General features: G+C 41.4%; 1 protein-coding gene across 1 annotated transcript in view; it reads right to left on the bottom strand.

Annotated features, from left to right (window-relative positions):
* Positions 1 to 14,167, bottom strand: part of NPTN (neuroplastin) — a 33,859-nt gene extending 19,692 nt beyond the window's left edge. Inside the window, exons 1-3 of the mRNA XM_009319906.1 lie at positions 13,825 to 14,167; positions 8,178 to 8,346; positions 3,688 to 3,782 (exon numbers count right to left, since the gene is read on the bottom strand). Of these exons, the coding sequence (XP_009318181.1) occupies positions 3,688 to 3,782; positions 8,178 to 8,346; positions 13,825 to 14,152 (592 nt within the window). The 5' untranslated portion in view covers positions 14,153 to 14,167. The remainder of the gene's footprint in view (positions 1 to 3,687; positions 3,783 to 8,177; positions 8,347 to 13,824) is intronic.
* Between the last annotated feature and the right edge of the window lie 9,088 nt (positions 14,168 to 23,255).

Genomic DNA, 23,255 nt, shown 5'->3' with positions numbered 1-23,255 from the left:
AACCACATCATACATCACCGCCTGGTTACCTGCAACGCTCTCAGTCAGCTGATTTCACTGCAAAAGCAAAGGGTGGGAGAAGATCCCTATTGCAAGGCAGAATCTTCCCAATCTCAGCATTTGCTCAGCCTGTTGTTTCAGGGTTAGAGCTGCACAATGCCCCTAAGAGCTCTGAGAATTTGAGCAAGAATACTCAGTCTCCACCAGACACTCGATCCAAGAGCCAACTGGATGAGGGAAGCCAGATTTACGCCATGCCTGGGAATTCTGAGAGACTGACATTAAACCCCGGTATTTTCAGCTGCGGTTGTACTAGTGCCGCCCTAGTGATTTTTTTTAACCAAGATAATCTGCTTTAAATATGCAAGCACACCTAGCGATTCTAACAGCGATGCTCATGTTTCTGCATTTTTATCTTCTTACATAGCACATGTAGAGATTCAGGAAGAAAATAGGCAACATTACATAAAAGGCAAATGGCACTTTTATATCCTGGATTACATCTGCTGCGAGGCATTTGTTAAAGTTGTTCACAAGTTGTCAGAAAGTCACTATTTTGGTCCACAAGCACTTTCGCATTCAGAACCATCTTTTCTATGTGCATCAGCAGTTAAAAATTGCAATACAATTACAACTAGCAATTAAATTTGTGTACAATTGCTTAACCGCAAATACTGCGACAGGCCACACATGCAGGTAAGCATTAAATTAGGGCATCTGCATGGTCAAACAAGATTCATGCCTCACCGATACACCACATATGCCTTAACAACTAGGTAACGTCTCCACACATGAAGTAGTATCAAAAATCTGTTTGCTTTGAGAATAGAACTACGTTGGCAGAACGTGTAGAATAGTTACGCCAAACTGCAGGAATCGCAGAGAATGCCTTCCTTTGCAAAGTAAAAAAAAAGCCTGTGTATTCTTTGCAACTAGCATGGGTATTATTCAGAGACATTTACATCCAAGAAAATAAGTGCGATACCGTACAAGTTTAGCTGTACGGCTCTTCCAGGAGCAGTTAACTCAAATGAGCACTCTCTGATCGGAATGAATTTAGGTACAGCGCTAGGACTGCAAGAAGACTGCAAAGTTCTCTAACTTACGCTTTAAATGCGGTCCCAATTTATTATTACATAAGTTCCCAAGTAACAGGAGTTAAATAGGAAAGCGTTTTTTCAGTTTAAAAGTATACATGCGTTCCAATTTCCAATTTGCTTTGCAGAAGACTTGACGAGGTACTTCCCACTCTAGACAACCCCTGGTACTTCTCTCTGCCAAGGAAGAATTCGAGGCCCATCAGCCACTCTTGTGATGCTGTAAGGAGGAGCTGGAGAATAGGGTTTACTGAGTCCTGGAATTGTGACTGCTGAGCAAGCTGCAGGTGTAATACCTCCCAAGAGCGGTGCTGGAGTCATTAACTTTTAACTGACGACTACTCATTTGTATTTATATATAAATTACCTGTGAAAAGTTGGTGGTGGGATTAGTTGTTATTCTCCTTCTGCTCTGTGTGCCAGTACTTCAATCAGATATGTTGGCTTTTCTTTCTACAATGTTAAATCCTATGTCCCTGGAAACCTCTCTGCCAAGTTCTCTTGGTGTCCCCGCCTGGCGCCAGCCAGCAGAGAAGCCCTAAGCCAAACATTTCTAAAAGGTCTTTTGAGAGACTATACAAAGCTGAAAAAGGTCTTACTCGATATATTACCCAAGTTAAATTTCCTGTCTCTAGAAGTGGTTTGTCACCCAAAGCAGCCCAGGAAGGCCGAAAGGACTTAAGATCTTAATTAAGATAATATTAGAAGATTTAGCAATTAGAGCTTAAGAGCAGAATGCAAAACAATACCCCCAAAAGAAAAACACCCCTACACCTATGTACCTTGAACACCCAGAAGACAAGCTCACCGGAAGTACAACGTAAGTTTAAATTCAACTTGCCGTAAGCAAGGCAATAATTATTTTTCAGAGGTACGGTCAGCTTTTTAATCAATAACAGTCCATTTCTCATGCGTACACATGCCGTACACCTCTTAGCTGGAGCAACAGGAACTTGTGGTGCATTCGCACGAGCATGTATTTTAGATTTCCTTTTTCCTTGCAGAGATAGCTTCTGCCCCAGATTTGGTTAAACACCGAGTATGTTTTGATAGGTTGCTTTACGCAAGATCATTGGAAAAACACTTTTAAAATTGACACAGGCAATCAGCAAGCTTTTCTTGGTACAGTATCAGTCAGAATGCTTATTTATATGGCAGTATTTCTCTTCCCCAGGAAACTGTCTGTATGGTTCGAAAGACGCTGTTCTCTGGAGAGAGGAAAGATGGCATTCAGAATAACACTGTTCGTTTGTCATTTCACACAGACTGCTGAATTACTCCCACTTCCTCACTTCGGATTCAGGAACCTGACCATGCAGTGAGGCACCAGAAATTCCCAGGACAGAGGTCAGCTTTCAGCTTTTGCTGCAGATCTGTGGTACCTAATTTAAACAGCAGTGATCACAATATAGATCAGGATAGGCTGCGTCACTGGTGCAGGGATGCTAAGGAATAGCGTGAAGCATCCTCCTTCCCAGTTGCTATTTTCACACAGCAGCAGAGGAAGCTCTACATTTAAGCTGGGGCTGTAAGGAAGATGGTAAGTAACGCTAACTTAGATTTCAACCAAGTTTACAGTACACCTTCATAAAACAAGCATCAATGTAGTCCCAGACACGCATAGGCTGGTTGCAAGACTTTTTAAACACATTTTTGCGTAAACTCACCTGCCTTTGACCAACAAAGCTGCCATAATGCGTCAATTCTATCTTACTGCAGCACATAAGGGGCAAACCACAGCTACTGCAAAGCAGTGGGCCAGTAATTTCCAGTTATTCAATGAACAAACAACTGCATTGTGGCAGCAGCTTAACGCTGTATAAAACACCGTCATCTCCATGTTACCTCTATGTTGTACGTCTAAAAGAAACACCGTTCTTTTGTTCAACAACTACAGTAGAACTCGGTGCAAGCCTTTCACATTTTGCAGTTTCTAGCCACGATTTTAGGGTCCTAAAGACGCCAGAAGACTACTAGCATGCACAAGACAGAAGAAAAGGTGCATGGCAGTAGAAAACCCCAATCTGGTACAGGGCATCTGTCCTAACGAGAACCCAGGCTTTCTCGGCAACTGAAATAGTCTCTGCAAACAAAAACCAGTTCCAAGCTGCCACACGCGAGATGCTGGTTCTTACGTTTTTCCTATTCAGAACAGACAAATTCAAAATACACTGAATACATTCAGATGGCCTCATTTACTGTGAAACAGGGAGGAAACGACAGCTGTCTTTGCATAAGCACAGACATATTCTACGGCAATCTTTATCCTGCTGGACAGGCATGCGCTCTTGCGATAGCCAGATTTACCAAAGGAGTGCAGAAGCGTGTGCTAGAAGGTGTTTTTGTATCTCCTGTGTGGGCCACAAATGCAATGGTCATATTCCCGTATCTGTGAGATCTTTCCCCTATGACTGCGTGCAAGACTTTCCCTTGAAATTATAACCACGGATTGGACACAGGCTCTGCATCGTGAGGAAAGGCCTCTTGAGTTAGCTCTCTTGTACAGACACGGAGCGTGATGGCAGAGGCAGTGAAAGCACTTGACTTCCAGGGAGAGGAAACAAAACAAAACAAAAACAAAACAGAGTACCTCTCACTTCTATAGTGGCGTTGGCTATAGGAGAGTTTGAAAACACAAACACGCACAAGTATTCCCCTGACTCTTCTGCTCTGGGCTTCAAAATCCTGCAGACAGGGAGAGAACACATGAGCCGTGTTAAGTACTGTGTTAGCAACCAAAAATGAGCAGGCTAGGAATTTATTTTTTTCCCCCCCATACTTTAACCTTTTAACTGAATTTCACAGCTATTACTTGTTAATTCAAGGCATGTTGTGCAGACGTACCTACTTGAAATAAAGCATGTTGTTTGCCTAGAAACAGGGTGAGCTCTAGTCTGGAAAGTCAGAAGCTGCATTTAGTTTAAAAGCAAAGAAGGAGCCCGACACCTGTTAATTATGCACTACAGTTAGTTTGATGCAAGTCATCCCCAAGTCACTAGCCTATTCGGCAGATATCACCTCCCATTGAGGGAGAAATGTGATTTGTATGTACTATCTGCATTGAAAAAATCATACGTGTCCAATTGGAAAGCGACAGACTACAAATACAATCAAGGCTGACACTCATCTCAGGAGCTGTTTTCTTTTTTCCCATCACAGATATGAGACTGGTCCATTAATAGTTTTCTCTGATCCAGACTGGATGTGGAAAAACTGCAAAAGCTGGTCAACTCATGAAGGAAGACACCACCACACAGGAATCTGCTGCCACTTAAAATGAGGAAAGACTAATGCAATAACAACTAGTAGAGGGAAAAACAGATGCAAACCAGCCAGAAGAAAATCAGAGCTGCAACAAATGCAAAAAAAAAAAAAAAATCAAGATGAATTTCCACTTGAGATGGTGCTAACTTCCAAGTCCACCAGCTTTTGCTTTTGGATACAAGTTAAAAGCTCTACACATGTTCTTCAGATATTGACCTACAAAAGACATCTTAGACTAGAGAAGCATATGACAATGTGACGCAGAATTTACATCTCCACGCAGCACAGAATAAGGTAGAGTTCTCCCCATTCCTCCCTCCTTTTACTGAAAGGCTTCTTGGCTTTCTTTTTTTATTATTAATTTTTTTAAAACACATTAAGTAAATAGCATGCAGATGAACAGAAACCCTGCAGAAGAGTACTGCAATAAAATAATTACACATGAAAACTGCTTAGACACATGGAAAAAGCTGCTCCGTTTAACACAATACTTTGACTCAAGTCTTCGCTGTGTTTACAGCACTTACTTTCCAGAGTTGCCGGTGAAAGTCTGCAGTTAGTTATAAAGTTAATATGTCTTTCAGATAAACGATAACATACCCACTTTTCGCAGAGTTAAAATCAAAGAAAGAACAATCTTTAGTATCAAACATCAAAGCAATACCTGTGTTTAAACTGTAGGCAGGTAAAGTATCCTTAGGAAGTGCGCAACCCTGAACATTAGCGCCTGGCGACGCTGCTGGCAAAGGTGCAGTCCTCACCTAGCTGCAGCGGGACAACTCCACCCAGCTGCTTCCATTACTAAGCTATCCTAAGACTCTGCAATACTGAGGGAAAGCAGAGAATACCTGGCTTTCTCTAATGGCATTTAGGACCTTAATAGTTAAATAATCCTACTCTGACCACTGCTTTTTATTCACTGTAGTCGACGCTTAAGCGGAGGGGGACGGGGACGGGGGGAGTAAGACATTGTATTCTTCCAGTTCTACATAAGCTTCTTTTTAAAGCGTGAAACTATGGCAGCCTCTACTACAGTATTATTACCATAAATCATTACAGCAAGTGTAAGTTGATACGGCTGCAAAGTTTTATAAACAAACAACCACCTGAAACAAGTTTGCTTAGCCAACAACTTCCCTCAGTCCTGTGGTTTTAGGAAGGCCCCAGCTTTTCGTTGATGTAGACTTCTCAGCAGCTACAAAAACACCCCAAAAACCATTTTCTTCAGTTTAGCTCAGTAACCTGCTACTCAACTCTGAATTAACTGATGAAGAATTTGGAAAGAAATCACTACTTTTCTCCTCCACGCTACGAATGTAGACTAGGGGATAGGTCTCCAGAACGAAAGCGCAGGATGGCCAGAACCATTTCCAGGCACTTTCTGCTTGTAGAAGAATACACTACAAATAATTCTTGCTCATTTTTAATTAAAACGGTGAACTAAAATGCTATACTTAACTCTGAGCTTTCCGACTACAGCCGCCTTCCAGCAAGAACAGCTACATCAAGTTTGAATGAAGAATTAGGAAAGATGTGTTCAATTTCTAATGTTGTATGAAGCAGGGTTTTTAAGGTACATAGTTTAACTTACAAATTCTGAAGCTTTCTGAATGGTAAACACCACTAAACTTCAACAAACTAACTACATTTCATAGCAAAACAACACATCTTAATGACTGGAACGCCAAGAACCTGAAACATTTTTGATTTTTTAAGGAAAATAAGTAGAATGCAGAAGACTAATCATGTAAAAAAATGCTGAAGTTAAATAACCTCTTTTAACTACGGCTATGGTGACATTGCTTGCATGAATTTGGTATTTCTGGATCTCAAAAAAAAAAGTAACCAAATCAAGCTAGAAGTTAACAAACTGATCAAATGCAATGTGACCACATGCAACAAAGAAATGCCACAGAAAGCCTGTAACCACAATATACAACAAAGCAGCTTATAAATGAGCAGGAATTTGAGGTCTACATTGCAAATGCAAATTTTCCCACATTCTCAAGCTGTCCTGTGATTGCAGCATGCTCTACCAACCCTTCATTCACTGGGAACAAAGTGACTGTCTTACAGTCTGCCCACCTTACTTCTTCCTTCTCCAGAACGTTAAAACTGAAAGCAAGTTTAATTCTTCCTTTACTGAGGAAGTTGAAAGGAAAAATCCACCCCTAGCTTGGAAAAGATTATAGAGAAGTCAGCCTTGATACTTAGTTTCCTGAATAATAATGTGCCATTTTCAATAATCTTGATGCAACGTACCTTTTATACCACTCAAGCTGGTGCTTTTGGGCAAGACTGCTCATCAAGTTAATTGCTAGATAAGAAAGCAGAGCCTTTAAAACTCAGACCCAGCGTTAAACATTGTACTGAGGAAATAACAGGACATAATTATGGAACTAAATGAGACTTTTTAAACTGCAAAACGGAACAGATAATGCAAAGTGAGCTAACGTGGAAAACAAAAGGAAAAACTTGAACGCATCTTTATCAGAATCAAACACAACTTCCATAATCCTGTGGATGAAAGCATGCTCTGCTAAAGCAAAGGCAACCTTGAATATTTCTTAATCCTCTGCCAGTAAGCAACGTTAGTGTGGTAAAGAGCCCACAGTACTCTGCTAAAGACAGAAAAAAGCCAGTTGAGTGCGTAGGCATGTTTCCTTGCTTCAGTGCACAGACAAGGCACAGTAAACCAGATGCATTATAATACAGTGGGCCTTGCCCAGACACAACCACCTCTTTCTGACATAACAGCTGAGTAAGAGGGTCAGAAGTCATCTCGTGTCTCCAAAGAGTTATGTTACCACCAGTGGTTAAGACATTCCTTAAGTCATCTTCATCTTCGCTTAACACTGAACAGAAAGTTGTATTTGCTATCCATGCTGACATCGAGAGAAGAAAATGGGGGGGGGGGGGGCAGGGAGAAACAGGCAAGAAAATTACACATACAAAACAGATCTCTGATGGCATCACTGAGCAAGCTTCATATGCTCTCATCAACTCCATGGCAAGAAAGCCCCATTTCAGGAATACAGAAACCCTCAAAGGATTTCTGGTCAATGCAAGCTACAGTGAAATGAAAGAGGTGGCTGTACGCATTCTGTTCTCCTTCACACCCTTAGATGGAAGGTAAAAACAAAGCCAGAGCATGTGCACGTGGAACAGATTAATGCTGAAAATGTGGATGTACCGACAAATAAAAAGCACAAGTGATACAGCCATACTGGTTTAATCAAGATTTGCTATCATTTCATAGTAGTGGTCTGACAACTCATCAGTAACAACGCAAGACAACGCCGTATTTCATCTCCCAAGGCCAGAAAATGACTAGAACAGCTGATTTCAGCAGTGATTTATGCGCTGCATTTCCCTGCACGATAAAAATGCACAGCTGCAGATCCGTCTTTATGTAGACATAAGCAAGACAGAGACTGCACAATATACTCAGAGGAAAAGAAAACTAGACTGTGTGTCTGTGCCTATGTCCACACATCACGTACACTCTAGAGAAGAACTAAGTGAGTTTAGATTGAAAAGAGAAGTTTACTGTATGTTTTTGTTGACGTTATGTTTACATGAGCTAGTTGGGACAGCTATAGACAACAATTTTTCCAGAATCATTCTTCTAACGCTATTCACAGACGTACTTTTTGTGGAGCCTCTAATGCAGATCAACTCAATTTGTCTGACTGCTGTGAAGCTGAACCAGGGACCTTGGAGTCCCAACATCCCACCGTCTAATTCCAAAGCCCTGTGTCTACCAGGTTTGTCATTCTCCAGCGTAACGTGAAGGTTATTCCAAAAGAGACTTACTTGTACTCTGTAGTGTTTGAAGATTTTCTAGTGCCAGGGATCTCCTCTCCGTTCTTCACCCAGTAACTGGCAGAAAGGGGGCTGGGACTTGTGGTGAGGTTACACTGCAATGTGATGGCCGGACCATACAGATGAATGACTACATCCTCGCTGGCGTTGATCCTGGGCTCTGAAACAAAGGACGCATTAAATAGCAACAAACCTTCACACCTTCACTGGCAACTGTGCCACACTAGTCTAAAATTCAAAGGGGAATCGGGAAGGGAAAAAGACTACACAAGGAATGTCACTGCACTAATTTGGGAGACATCAAGAAAGTCACAATAAAACAGCTGACTACTAGTGAAGGCAACACCTTATGGATCAGCACCCCTATATGGAAAAGAGAGATTTATTTTAGATTGTTTATTTTAATATTTAACATCACTACTGACCATAACATGGGAAGATGCTTGTCCTATGACTATACATAAGAGATCAGCTGGTCCTTCGGAAGCAACTTCTTTCTGGCTATTAATTGGTTCCTCTACTTTGAGGTTTAAAACAAACCTATTTTCTATCTAGAATAGCCCTCAAAGTTAGACAGTCTTCTGAATAATATTTCCAGACTTCCCCCTGCAAAAAGACTAATGTCTACCTAAGGAAAATATCTTGTGCACGCAAGATATTTCAAATAGCACAACTTTTCTGACGTCTGAAATTCGAGCAAGCAGCCAGTGTGAATAAGGCACAAGTCTGATGAAGAATGGCTGAAAGCAGCCCTTAATGCTTAACAATAAAAAGTAAGAATATATACCACGTTAAAATTCGAGTCGGGAAGTATTTCGTTTCTGAAGTAACCTTAAACATAAACATTTATGAGGAAAAAAAAAAAGTGAGCCTTATTGCATGAACAGACCACAAGAGTTACATACTCTGCTGGTTGCATTAGGAACTGAACCCAGGCTGTTTCACATTACAATCTTACCTGGTAACATCAAAATCACATTTTTTTTAGGGGAAAGCCTTCCAGAAGTGATAAGATTAGTATGAAGGCACTGTCCCTACATTTGGTAACCACATTTTCTTAAGATCATGCAGATGGCCATTACTCTCTAACAAATAAGGCTGATGAATTTTTAGAATAGTCGGAGACAAGTTTCTTCCCAAACTCGGAAAAAAGACCTTTCTGTGGAAGGTCTCATGGCTCACAGCTGGTTTCAAGTATTCTGTAAAAAAAACAACAACCTTGAACACAGGATGACAGAGCTTAAAGGAAATTTAAGAATTCTGGCTATTAGTCTTCTAAAAATATCTAGATTTAGTATTGGCTATAGTTTCAGCTTGAACTAAAGGCCACTGCTGTAGCAGTCTTTACCATGTAAATGCTACCGTGTCCTCTGTCTTTGATGTATTCCCTTACTTTAAAGGGTGAAATCAGTTCCAAAGAGGTAGCTGTTGCCAGCTGCTCATTTCACCGACCACGCTCCTGCAGTGCCAACCTCTCCGAATGCAAGGGCTGCCTCCTCTGCATTCTGGCCAGCAGCAAAGCGCAGGAGGGTGAGGACGTCGGTCAGTAATGAACATCTCCATGATTTTTGCAAGTCAGCAAAGGATTTTTAATCCTGCAAATTTTGTTATGCCTTGTGGTAACATATTTGGAATACAAATTGAGTCATACCCATGCAGTCTTTTGGATATTCATCTGCAAAGCACTTGGAAAACAAATTATGAAATAGAACGAGGGAAAGCGGAAAATACCAGTACTGTCAGAAACGCTGCATTTTTCATCACATAAAACATTCATCTATCCAGTAGTACAGTATTTAGATTATTGCCCAGAGAGGCAGGGAGGAAAAATATCTACCTACTAATAACCTGACAAAGCCACTCAACTCCTATATATCCTTACCCCCTTTCTTCAGCAGGCTGGCTATGTAGCTTCTTTTGACAGCTATTCAAAACTAGGACTATCATTTAATTGCAGAAAAAGTGGCAGGTACTGTAGCAATGGAGGGTTTTTTTGACACTTCTTAGACGCTTTGCTATTACCACACGTTTTCAACTGTGTTTCTGCCTCACTGTTCCCATGCTGGGAATTTTAACCATGCAGGGATCTGTTTGGGTCCTATGGGGCACAAAATTGTTTTGTTAAAGCCATACCATTATGGGACTGCCCTGTATGCTTTTCCATCCCCCACAAAAAGCTTGTGTGCCTTCTCAGAAAAATACTAACAGAGCTCTGGAAATATTTTTAGCGATGTGTTCGAAATAGCAATTCGGTGTCAGAACATTTATCTAGAGAAATCAACTTTTGCTCGAATTCCCTGATCATACTGGGTTTGGTTTTACACGTTTTTCTTTGATGATGAAAGCAGCGTCTCCAAGTCTGTAGCCTGCAAAATAAATGCAGTGTTTTCCTTTTAGGAGGATGCTGGCAGGACAGGCTTCAGGCCGCTGTAACAGAGACTGCAACGCATCTAATGAGCGCTGTTATAACAGATGCTGATGCTGTCTGTGCTGTGCCGAGACGCAACCTAAAGCGGTGATCAGCCGGCAGCGATCCTGGAAATGGAAAGCATACATGCCGCCATCAAAAAGCATCACACAAATCCCAGCAACAGGGAAAAAGTCACCAAAAAATCTGAATCTAGTCCCTACAGAAACCGGAAAGTTAAAAGACTTAATCCAGAAGGGTTTTGACAGTGGTAATCTTCTGGCTTTCATATTCTGTTGATAATGGACTTTTCAACCTCTAACATTGATGAACCGGAACACACAAAGAAAAACCTGCCTGGAACTCCAATGACTCCTTCTGCTAATTCACACCTCTTCTTACCTACGTCTCCGCTAAGCTTGCAATGTCCAGAAAACATTTACAGCTGTCTCAAGTTCACTTTGCTGGAGTTTGCTGGGGCCTTTTGTGTCCGACTTGCAAATTTTTGAAGTTTTAGGATTAAAAAAAAAAAGGCAACTGGAGGCAACTGCCGTCTCATTTACATCTCTTACCTGCATTTATGTAACTTTAATTTGTTTATTTAAAAAAAAAAAAGTTATTGGGCAGTCCTAGCCTGATTTAATTCTAGAAGACAAACCGCAAATGGAATACTACTGGGACAGCGACATCCACAGAAGGCTGTCCACTTGAAAGAGCAAGATGCTGAAGAGTCTCTTTTTACACATCACTTAAACTGCCCATTTTATGTAGGATTAGGTTTTTAAGTAAAAAAAAAAATCCATAATTGAAGTTCTTTATCCAAACTAGGAATGAGATAGAAGCTAGATGCTAGTTCTTGGGTGCTAACTTTTAAAAATCAAGTCGCACTTGATCTCTTTGCATTCAAGTTCTGGTATTTGAGACAAACTGCGATTTAAAGGACAGTGAAGAGAGGTTGTGCTCTTTTGATACATTTGATGTTCCCTTTCAGTGATGCTGATGTCAAATAAGGCCAGAAGCAAAACGGCCACCATCAGCTGGAAACTCTGACACTGTTTAGTCAGAAAAACTCTCATTTCAAAGACAAACTGTGTTCACACACACAATGCAGCATCTGAGACATTTTGGGCAGCTTCCGATAAGATGGTCCCCATCTTCCAAGGACGGCTTGGAAACCTGCTTCACCCCTTATCTCCGATTCCAGCATGGCCACGCAGCAGTTTGATGTCCAAGCGGTCTGTTTCCCAAGCAGTAGCTGGTCAGATCTCTTAACATACACAATATTACAGAGTAAAGGCATTGAAGTATTCTGTGCAACACTTCCCCCCTTATGAATAAAACACAAGAGCAGAAGAATTATCCCGGGCACAAGGCACTTAGCAATGAAGTCACGATACACACTCCAGAATTAGTACCACCAGATGCAACAAGACGATGTTAACCGGGGAGGAAGGCTCAAGGTTAAACTTCAACACCTAGAGCAGGAGAGGGGAAAAACCCACTTTCCATATGGAGACATCTTCACAGTAATTCATTCCCAAATGGTGCCTTTTCATATGAAAAGGATTTTCTCCCTCAGTAGGTTACTAAAGCTGACTAGACACGGAGAGGAGCACAGGACCACCACAGACTTGCCACACTCAAGAAAAACTAAAGGGCTTAACAGGGGCAGTGGGAATTTCCAGGAGATATTACTTCCGACAAGACAAACTTTTAGCTTTGTCTTAAGGTAGTATTGTTTCCTAAAGTTACACGGCTCTTGCTGTTGTAGGTCATGCAAGCAATCTACTGACCCGAGTCCTTTGGGACTTCAAAGGAAGGGTCAGGCATTAGGACTGAACGCCGAGGAGCAGGTTTGAGCTGAATGACCCAATGCCACTTAAATTTTCAAGTCAATCCACATCATTGGGTTCACTGTCTATTTTTCCACATATATCAATGTTGTTTCCATTTTCCAGACGGAAGGTCTCTGATCCAGCAGTGCCAACTGCAGCACCACGCTTTAGGGAGAGTTTTGGGTGGTTTTTTGGTTGTTTTTTTGTTGTTGTTTGTTTGTTTTTTGGTTTTTGTTTTGGTTTGTTTTTTTTTTTTTTAAGGTATCCAAAAACATAACTGAGACACAATTACAGAGTTTGACATTTTTGTACCCAACAAAACTCAAAGTGGTACAGAAAAGGTTTATTTATGCACAGAGCACAATAGCAAGACAACACCTACGCTCAACTCTTTGCCACCCTAGGGCATTGAGAAATCACCGAGAAAGCAAGTTCTCCTGTACCTCCGGGCAGCAGGTTCACGTTGCAGATTTAATTCACTCTACCTATAACTCATTAGACATTTGCTTCATCTTCTTAGCAAATGCAAGAGGTTTGCATATTACACAAAATGAAACGGGGTTCTTCTCTACTGACTCTGATGATATAAATTTCCAAACTCATCTGGGACTGCTTTAACAGCGAGCTGAACGCAGAAAAGTCTTGTAACAATAGAGAACAAAAAGCAGTTCTGGGTCAACCATATTCTCTGCTTTTGAAAGCTTTTCTGCTGCCAAAAGTTGCATTCTCAGATGAAAGTCATTTAGCTAAAGTTATTAGTCCAGCACTGGGGGAGGATATTCCCCCCCTTCCTTTCACAGGCTGGATTAAGAATAGCTGCATCAGTTCAGTGCTGCTGCATCAGAAAACACATTAGGAACACGCTGCTGCTGTTCAGAAAGGAAAAGAAACACCACGACTTCATGGAAAAATCTAAACATTAAAGGTCACACGTAACCGAAAGGGAAGGATTTGTACAGAAGCATGTATGCAACCAAAACCACGTGAGAAAGCATTCAGAGAAATTCCAAGAGAACAGAAGAAATAAAAATAAAACGGTTAGACCTGGGAAGAACACAGAAATCAAATATAAAGGCACTCACGGAGAAGCCAGCATTAGGGTGGCTGGAAACCTACTACAAAACTAAAGGGGGTAGGGAAGAAACACAAATTCAACACTGGGCTTGTTTTCACACAGAAGCTATAAAACAGATCCATAGATTTTCCCAAGTCCTTTGATCCTAAGGAGAAGAGACACAGATGGCAGACAACGTCAGCGCGACAGGCGGAGGAGCAGTCTTGGGTTCAAAACAACAGGACAAGGTAGGAGAGGGTTTTATCGGGGTGACGGGAGGGTAAGGGTCACTAGACTGCCTCTAGATACTACAGTACCACTACTGCAGGGTGCCGGACTCACTCTGAAGGACGCTTATAGTAGCCTGGGCTCGAATCCACGTTATGGAGGGATTTTGCCTCAAGTCATTCCTCCTGGGATCGTTGCTGGCCCTGCACTCGTAAGTCCCAGAGTCTTCCAAGGTAAGGCGGGTTATTCTCAGCACACTCACCCCATTCGCCCCGTAGGCAGTGTTAATGGTGACACGGCGCTTCCGAGCGCCATCCCACAGCTGTTTGAAAGACTCAGCCCGGTTGACTTCAGCATACCACCACTGGATCTCTGGAGTGGGGTTCCCAACCACATCACAGTACAGTTCAAAGGCGTCCCCCGTGAGTTTAGTTTCTGACATGGGCGACTTGACAAACCCAGCTAGAGGGAGGGGCAGCAGAAACGCAGTGACAGAGCGGCAGAAAACAAAAGATCTTATAAAGAACAAAGCAATGAGGTGCAGAAAACAAAGAGTTAGATAAGACATTAGCATCTACAATAACACAACTTTCATAGAAAAAGCACAACACGGAGCACTTGCGGATGGAGGTCGATAGTTTGAGAGCAGTGCACTCCCACTCGGGAGTATTCACGGGAGGCACAGCTTCAGGGCACCAAGCGCTTATCCTCGCCACGCCGGGGGATCCAACCGTGGCAGCTGGACTTGGGAAGCCACAGGCTGCAACACACACCAGCTAGGAGGGAACTCCGAGCCACAGAGCAGACTGATGGGTTTTCAAGCCTTTTTCAGTTGCGTGGACCTTGTAATTGCCAAGTGTTAAGTGTTCACGGCCAGATGTCTTTTCTCTGAAGAGTTTTCTTGCTTTATATGACCTATCTACAGGGGGGGGAAAAAAAGGGTAAAACCCTAACCTTCTGCCCTATGCAGCTCGCAATTGTGAACTCTGCTTTGACCTTTTCTTCCATCTATTTTGGACTTCCGAGGCAGGGAATTCCCCAAGCTACAAGTGACCTACTTTCCTGAAGTAGCTGGATCACCACAGCTCCAGGAATCTCACAACCTTCTAAGGTAAAGGGAACTTCAGTGGTATATACACACACAGGCCAAAAGACTGTTGTTAGTTAGGAAACGGACAGCATCAAAGGTGCTTCAACAGGCCACGTGATTTTTGCCTTCTGAAACGAGATGCCGTGCTGACATTCACGATCAGGCCAAAATATCCTCATTACGGCATGAAATCCTTCAATACTTACCAGCTTCAGAGCTGCGTTAAGAGCACAGACACACTAAGTTGTCCTTCAATCCTATTTTCAAAGGTATGTACTGAAAACAGCATTGCCTTAAAGCTAGTCTCTTCCCCCTTCCCGCCTTTTTCTCCCCGCCGGGCCCCCCCCCCCTAAAATGAAAAGATTAGAATACAGCTGGCCAGACAGATTATGCAGCAAAACCCGTCATATTGCTATGTTCCCTGGGCAGCAGGACTTCTCATCAGCAAGCAGAGTTAGAGTGCCACACAGCTGATAAAACTCCGACTGTTTCATCCCTCTCCTCAAATTCACGGCTCATTTTCAGGAAGAGGATTGAAAGACAATTCAACAGATTTCAGAAGAGGGAAAGGTAGACTTAAAGCCCTAGTAAAATTTCTGATGCACGCTCATTAAATGGCATTCCCCCCACCCATCGTTTGGCCACACTCATGAAACAGTGAAACAAACAGTTGTACATTGACAGACAAGTACACGGGAAGTTTGCACTACAGATGCATCTCAAAAGAATCACTTGGGCAAGAAAACAAGGCTGAGTCTCTGGAGCACACGCAGAAACTGTCCCTTGCCGGCACAGTCCTGTTTGAAGAGCAACTGTGCAGTAGCTGCAAATAACAGCTACAAGAATAAACACGCAAAAATAAAAAATATTAACCTCAGAAATTGTTTCAATTATAAAGTCATTTGACAAAGATTCTCCAGCCTTGTTAAAGAAGGCGAGCTCTACGCTCAGTAGAAATACCACAGCAAATAATCCATTGCTGCAGGGAGAGAGAGGAAAAGCTATTGCACTAGAAGTGCCCTAATTACTAGCAGTTACAAACCGCACTAAGACCACCGTTGCCGTTTCTTGAGGTTAACAAGGATCACACTGTTTTCACACTGCTGCTTGAGGTAACACAGGAGACTGGCTTATGATCTTGCTCTGCTGGACTGTCCACATTTCAAGGGATGCTGAACGAGGAAGACTGTATTCCCATAGAGGCATACATCAAACAGTGAGACCAGCATCTATCTCAACGTGGTTTACTAGACACGAAAGGCTAACGCAGTAGCATATGGCATAGGTTAGCTTCTTTCCAAATCTTAGTGGTTCTCCCTCCTATACTATAGCCTTTTTCCCCCCTACCTGCCGCCATAACATTGAAATGCCACTCACAGCCGAAGAGATGACGGTAGCTCAGGGAAGATGGCTCGGAAAGCGATCCCCCTTCTACAGGTTCCCAGCTTCCACTAAACACTGAAGCACAAAGATGATGAACTCCCCTGTCGTGAAATGCATCCCTGAAGTCAAAGGCCACAATTCAGTCCCACTTCTCCAGCTGTCCTGGCTACTAAGCAACCATTTCTGCAAGAAAGGCTTCTTACCTAGCCTTTGTGGCAGGGATGAAGGGGTGTAATTGCATTTTTTAAAACAACTGTTAGTTGCACTGCTGCTGGGGCTACACAATAGACATACGTGGTATGAAAGAGTACTGCAAATCCTCTTATTAAAAGGAGTATCAGTAATTTGAATAAAACGAGCTGTCAAAAGCTTTCAGTTTTGAATCTGATTCTCCATTCACTAAGCTGTTAAAAAGTATTATAACTTTTGCACAGAGCCTAAAAGTAATTTAAAAAGATTAAACTGGACTTTTGACTGCATCAGAAGGTCTCTTTAGTAAATATTCTCTGGGTTTAAGTTTTAAACCCTACGTTTCCATCAGTTTCAAATCCTCTTGAAAAACAATGTCTTAGATTATGACAAATTTCAACGCAACACTACCTTCATCTGAGTAACCATGTCATCAGCACAGATAACTCCATAACGATGGCAAAGAAAAAACACAAACTGGATTTGGTGGCCCTCCCCGCCCCACCAAGAGATAAAAGTGCTCTTTAAAAAGGTATTGCAGGCTAGAATAAAATTCTGGAAGGACAAATGGGAATGAAGGTGGTAGAAAAGCCTCCGTATGCAAATTAATAAAAACTTAGCATTACAAAGGACTGGCAGTGCTATTAAAAACTCTACACAAGACTCTCGGGTTAATGTTTTGCATTTTCAGTCGCTCAGAAACAGCAAAGGCAATACATCAAACGGCATCAGTAAGTTGAGGCGATGCTTCCAGCTACTGTGTATCTGCCAGAGGGCCATTTCCGATTAAGAAATCCAGCCAGAAGCTACAAAAAGAGCTGAAATCTGCCAGTACCAAGCAGACATGTTTAAAGAAGAGAAAAAAAAAAAAAAAGAAAAGAAAAAGGCTAAACATTACAGAGAATGCTCCCTGTAACACAACAGGAGTCTGGAAACTGAAGTACTGCTTTTTGGCAATTGTCAGTGATTTCCATAATTGTTCAAAACCAAACAGAAAATGACACTATACAGATTTCATTGCTTACATAAAAGGTTTTCGGAGCCCAACAGTTTCCTTACTTGGTCTTCTCCAAGCACAGTGCTCACTGCTTTGTTATTACCACGTTCTGCACAACTCTAGAGACAGGAGCATCAAAAGAACAAATACATACCAAAACACAGACAGATCAAGCCAAGAGGTCAAGGTTTTGTTAAAGTGATTATACTATCTGTTTAAAACTGAAAACCTGCCCTTATTGTAATTTATAGCTGTCTTATTTCCAGGGTGTAAACTGTAGGAAGCACTGGTTGCAAGAACGATTTTCAGCTTCAGCTTGCGAGTGTCAGCCCCGTACAGGATAGCAGAGCAAAACTGCGGCCAACATTCAAAAGCTCACAAAGGTCAGGGCTCTTGGGAGGGCGGAGGAAGGAGGCAATAATCCATAGATCATACCTTAAGATCACATAGACCCATGGGAAGTAGCAGAATAGCCCAAATCTTAAGTGAACCCTTAACGTCCAGTACAGTAGGAATAAGCATCTTCAAGTGCTTTCATGCAAATATTCTTATGAATATTATAATTTATTCTATTTTCATAATATTGACAGCTGTATTTCTTTCATTATAGGGATAAGTTATTCTGTTACACAGTGAGTTTTCCTCATTAAAATAAAAAAGTGTTGGTTTGTGTTTTGGTTTTTTTTTTTTTAAAGGCTAATTGCTTTCATGCATAAAAGAACAAGGGAAAAAAATCTATCATTAAATATCTCTCACAAGGTCTTTACAAATTTTCATGACATACCAGAATGCAAGAAGGAACGCATGATGGTCCAGAAGGTATAGCTAGTCAGGCACACTATTATGTTTCCAACCAAATTTTTTTTTTTTTTTGTTAACAATTGACAGTTGTCTGCCTGAAGGACAGAACGAAGAACAAGTGGCAACAATATTAAATCACTTCTGAAATTATATTTGTTTATTGAAGATTTGATCTCATCCACCAGTTGTGAGGATAAAGGTGAGGAAAGCAATGGACTAATGCTCTAAAATTAGAGGAACAAATTAATCTCTATGTAAAACTCTGCCAAAGATGAATGAAATCCAGAGCACAGCAGGGCTCTTCACATTTGCAAAATCTGTATGTTAAAATTTGTACTGTAGTGAAGAACCACTAAATCCAGATTAAAAAAAAATAATAATGCATTTTGAAAGACAGGTGCACCTGAACTGGGAGTGGGGGAGAAGCTAACAGCTATTCAAAAGGGCAGCCAAAAATTTCCGTATGCAGTAAGAGAAACATGTACAGCAGACTCCCTGAGCCAGAAAGCTGGAAAAGCTCCATATTAAACAAATCTAGAGTTCAGAAGAGGAGAGTGGACAGGAAGCCTAAAGATGGAGAGTTTAAATGAGCATAAAAGCTTAGCTTTACCACTCCTGAGCGACCTGTTTTCATTAATGAGGCTTTATCAATGAAAGACACCATTTCAGATTACTTTTTCTTCTGCCAATATTTATGAGCTACCTGTCGGCCAAAAGCAAGCAAGGCCAGGCCAAGCTACATTCCAGCTTTGGCATATAAATGAATCGCAGCTTTACATACTAGCAATACCCCTTCCAACTTCACACGGCAGCAGCACACCCTTTCCAACTGCAGCTATCTCCCCCGTCGACAGAAGCCAGAGAAGAGTCAGCAACCGATTCCCTCTGGGAGAAGGAACAAGGCTTATCCTCTTGCTGACGTGATCATGTAACTGTAGGATTAAATATAGCACACAACTAGAAATTTATACATATTAGAAGCACATGGAAATATTTAACTGTCATTTTGACCAACTTCTGAAGCCTGTAGAGCAGCTTGTGTTCTACCTTGGCTGGAGCCCAAGTGAAAAAGCAACACAAAAGACAATTCCTGAGTAGCTTAAAACCAGTATCGCAATGACCAGAGCTTCCAAAGTTCCTCACCTGCTAGAATGAACACACAAAAAAGGCTCTTCTTGATAGAGAGATCAACAGTTCTTATAAAATAAGCTAGCAGCGATCTACCAGTCTAAGAATATACAGAAAGCAGTACCTGACAAAAATCATCCTTGAGTTGCAGAAATTATTGCGCTATTGATTTAAATATCCTTTTGTTACTGAAATTTAACACAAGATGCACTAGGTTGCGAAAGAATCAACGCCAGTGGCACTGGAGAAGCAAAGCAGGGAGAATATTGATCTTGCCAAGTTAAAGTCTGGTCTAAAGAAAGGGGTTTAAAAAATAAAGCTAGGTTTTGCCTTAAGAAAATGTAGATAAGTGCTAGCTGAGGAAAAGAAATGTTAAACCAGGCCCGGTAGAAAGACAGAAGCAGCCAGGTTTAAGTGAAATACAGGTTTTGCAAAAAGCCCCAACAACGCAGAACAAACTAATTTCTCTAGGTTTTATTTATTTCAAGACTCCATCTTGAAAACGGAGTCTGCAAAGATCGGGAAGCTATGCAGCCCAAGAGCACAAGGGGCTGATCAAAGCAGTTCAAAGCAGGACAGATGCACAAGAACGCACAAAGGTGACCCAAATGAAGGAAATGCAACGTATTTCCAAGAATGTTTTCAGCCACAAGGAATATAGCTGTAACAAAGCAATTTTACAGTCAGGGGCAAAGCAGTGCACATCTCTGTCAAGCAAGATAATGCTCCTATCCTATCCTGATCCTATCTTTTATCTTGTGGTGAATTCCACTTGTATGAAGAAAGAAAACACAGTTCAAAGTGTCAAAAAAAAAGTTGGCAAAGCTAGTGCAAAAATAAACCGAATTTTCAGAATTGGGTTTACAGAACCCACAATACACAGATAAAACGTAGACTGCTTAGGGACTGAATGCCTTACAGATTGTCTACATTTACAGTGAAAACCAGCACATGAACAGCAAGAGGCTGATGTTTCCTTCCCGTTTGTCCTGTTAGCCCACCGTATGTCTGTATTTCACTGCTTCTCCACTGCTCTCAGGCCTTTAGCACAGTTCTGGAGATTTTATTTCTGTGCACTGGTCGAGAGCTTTGCCTGCAATTCCACTTATTTATAGAATGAGTAAAGTAGAGCTAAGCTAGCCCTTTTTTTGTTTCCCTTTGACTCTGAATATCCGGCAAGAAAAGATTAGTCAGAACAAGAAATTAATATCTACTCCCTCATTTTGGCTCCATGCTGATGTCAGCCTGCTGGCTACAGTCACCTTTTGAAGTGTAGGAGTTCACGGATCTTTTTTCCTAGTTCTTTAGCTGGAAAGAACGAAGTTCTTCTAGTTCTCTGATATATAGTCTGAAGAAGTAACTGGAACACTGACTTAGGTCTTTCACAAACAACTGGGAAACTTGGTATTTCACTTAGTTACTGGAAAAACAATGGAACAAACCTGAAATACATTCCACTTTAAAACGGTAAGCAAACCTCGATAGCAACATTTAATTGTTCACTTTGTTAAGGATGTATAACTCACTGACTCTTATATTTTTCTGCTAAGGACTTAAAAGTGCTGGTAACTAAAGCAGTGTTTTACATGTATCAACTAACTACACAGATGACACCTGAGGAGCAGACATGGGGTAAAAAGATGCTATTTTTAAACAGGCTTGTCCCTAAAGTGTGTTCTGCAGTCCCTATCATAGCTCATTTTCCACTGAGTGCAAGCTCTATTTTCAATTTATAGCTTCTTCATTACAAAAGTTTGCTTTTTATTTTAAGCCCATCTGCTTAGAGGTGCTGAAGGAGTATAAAATAGAAAGCTCCAAGCCTCTCTGCCCTGTGAGTTTACTTATTAAAGTGATTCTCTCTGCTTTGGACATCCTGGTTGGAGAGACATTTTTAAATATCACGGCAGACATGATATTATAGCATTCTCTTCTATAGGGAGTGTAGAAAGTCCCTCATATGCTTATAATGCTCGGACCAACACTCTCCAAATAAACAATAGATCGATGGAGACATTATGAAGCCAGCTCTGATCAGTCTGAAGCACGCGTCAACCTGCCTGTGAAACAATTAATGGTATCCAGATCAACAGTAAGTGCATTCATTTGTTCAGTGCCTTAAAAAGCACATTTCTTCATATTTCAAAGAAACCATTAAAGGACATCAGTCAAGAACTACTCCTAGCCATCTTTAGAGTAGCTCACGTACGCCGCAAGTAGCACAGAAGATGACATCCTAAACGGAATTATATTTAGCTATGTGGCATTTCAATCACGTGCTTTAAAAAAGGCAAGTCTGGGTAACTTCATTTGGCAGTTCGTGGAGACCAACAACTTACATAACATCACTTAAACAAATGTGGATGACAACGCCATTTGACTGATTCCAGAAAAACAACAGGTTGTTCCTCACGGAGGACACAGGGCTCATCTTGACTCAGGGCAACGCCAGCAGAATGCAAGCCAGTCTTAATATTATAATACCTTAAAATCCCAAAGAGGTTTGTCATCATCACGTTCCTGAATGCTACACGTACGGCTAGAAAGCGTTCCCTGGGCTGACTACAAACTGAAGGAGCTCCCCCATTGTGGGATTGATGCAAGAGTCAGGTGACTTAAGGCAGTTTTCATTCTCTAGTCAACTGATTAGGGATTCAAAGCAGACATATAAGTGGTAATCAGGTTCACTAAGTAGCCACGCTCTCCCTCTAGTAAGACCTTGAGCTATAAACTATTCTAATCTGAAGGCAAAAACATCCCCTTATCTACAGACACTTACAGAACAAATGCTCAAACCGGCTGTTGGTATCAGGCACCCGACCTAATTACCTGAACGAGCTGGGACTGTTGGCTTGCCTGATGCTGGCATAGCCCAGGATGCTACACCAAGCCTTTTTAAAACTATGTAATTGCGTAGCAAAACGCTGCTTTTGCATGCCACGTTGTTCAAAAGAGCACACGCTGTCAGGAAGCTGGTTTGAACGCCTCAAGAAGCATTTATCACAAGAGATTTCCTTCCGTGGAGAATTTGTAGACTAGTTTCTCTAAGGTTTTTCCAAAGATAAAGCCTGCATCATCCTCAGAAAAGGCATTCCGTTTATGCCTCTCCCTGGCACAACTTAGGGACAAAAGACTTACAATCATCCATGCAGGGAGAAAAAAATAAGCAAGCCAGCCAGCATTTGCTAGTTTTAATTCCTTTTTTTAGGTCACTACAGAAATATTACTGTTGTAGCTAAGGAATACACAAGAATTTCTCTAAAGCAAAGACACACAGGAGCAGAAAAGCTCCTGTATATCAAAAAAAAAAAATTGTTAACAACTAGGAGCCCACTCCCTGGAAATAAGCGGGAAGGAATTCAGCTTCACAACACTGAAAAGCTGAGTTACAGTAGACAGCAATTTAAATTTGTCCAGCGTCCACACGTAACACAGCAACTGAAGCCTGCATGCTAAAGATCTCAAAAAATTTTAAGACCACCAGATTTGCACCCTAAAGCTATTGAAAACACTGCAAAACGTTGGTGAGGATTACAAAAAATATCTTGTGTTCAGATTATTTAAAATCCTCAGACTATGCCATTAGAGAGCTAAAGGTTTAAAGTACTCCTCAATTTTGCTTTGACCTTTCCTGATCCAACAAACGTGTTTGAAAGGAGACTGATTACACTTCTCTCTAGCATAAAGGAAGCACATACTGAATGGCAAACCTCTATTTTCTCCTTTTATGCATTCTGCAGAAGTACGAGCTGCTGCGTCATCCGTGATGAAGCAGGACACTTCAATACACCGACCTTTTAAAAGAAATGCCCTTTACAGAATTGTTGGATTATGTAAGAGATCACACAACCCCAGGCAGGGCTGAGAACAAGTCATTCAGGAAAAAAAAAGAAAAAAAATCCCTCTATATGCACAAGAAACGCTATTAGCAGAAGGTACAATACATTTTCAAATGTAAAT

The sequence above is a fragment of the Pygoscelis adeliae genome, unplaced genomic scaffold (assembly GCF_000699105.1).
Source record: "Pygoscelis adeliae isolate BGI_AS28 unplaced genomic scaffold, ASM69910v1 Scaffold303, whole genome shotgun sequence".
Lineage (NCBI taxonomy): Eukaryota > Metazoa > Chordata > Aves > Sphenisciformes > Spheniscidae > Pygoscelis > Pygoscelis adeliae.
This window is presented reverse-complemented; position numbering and strand designations above follow the sequence as displayed.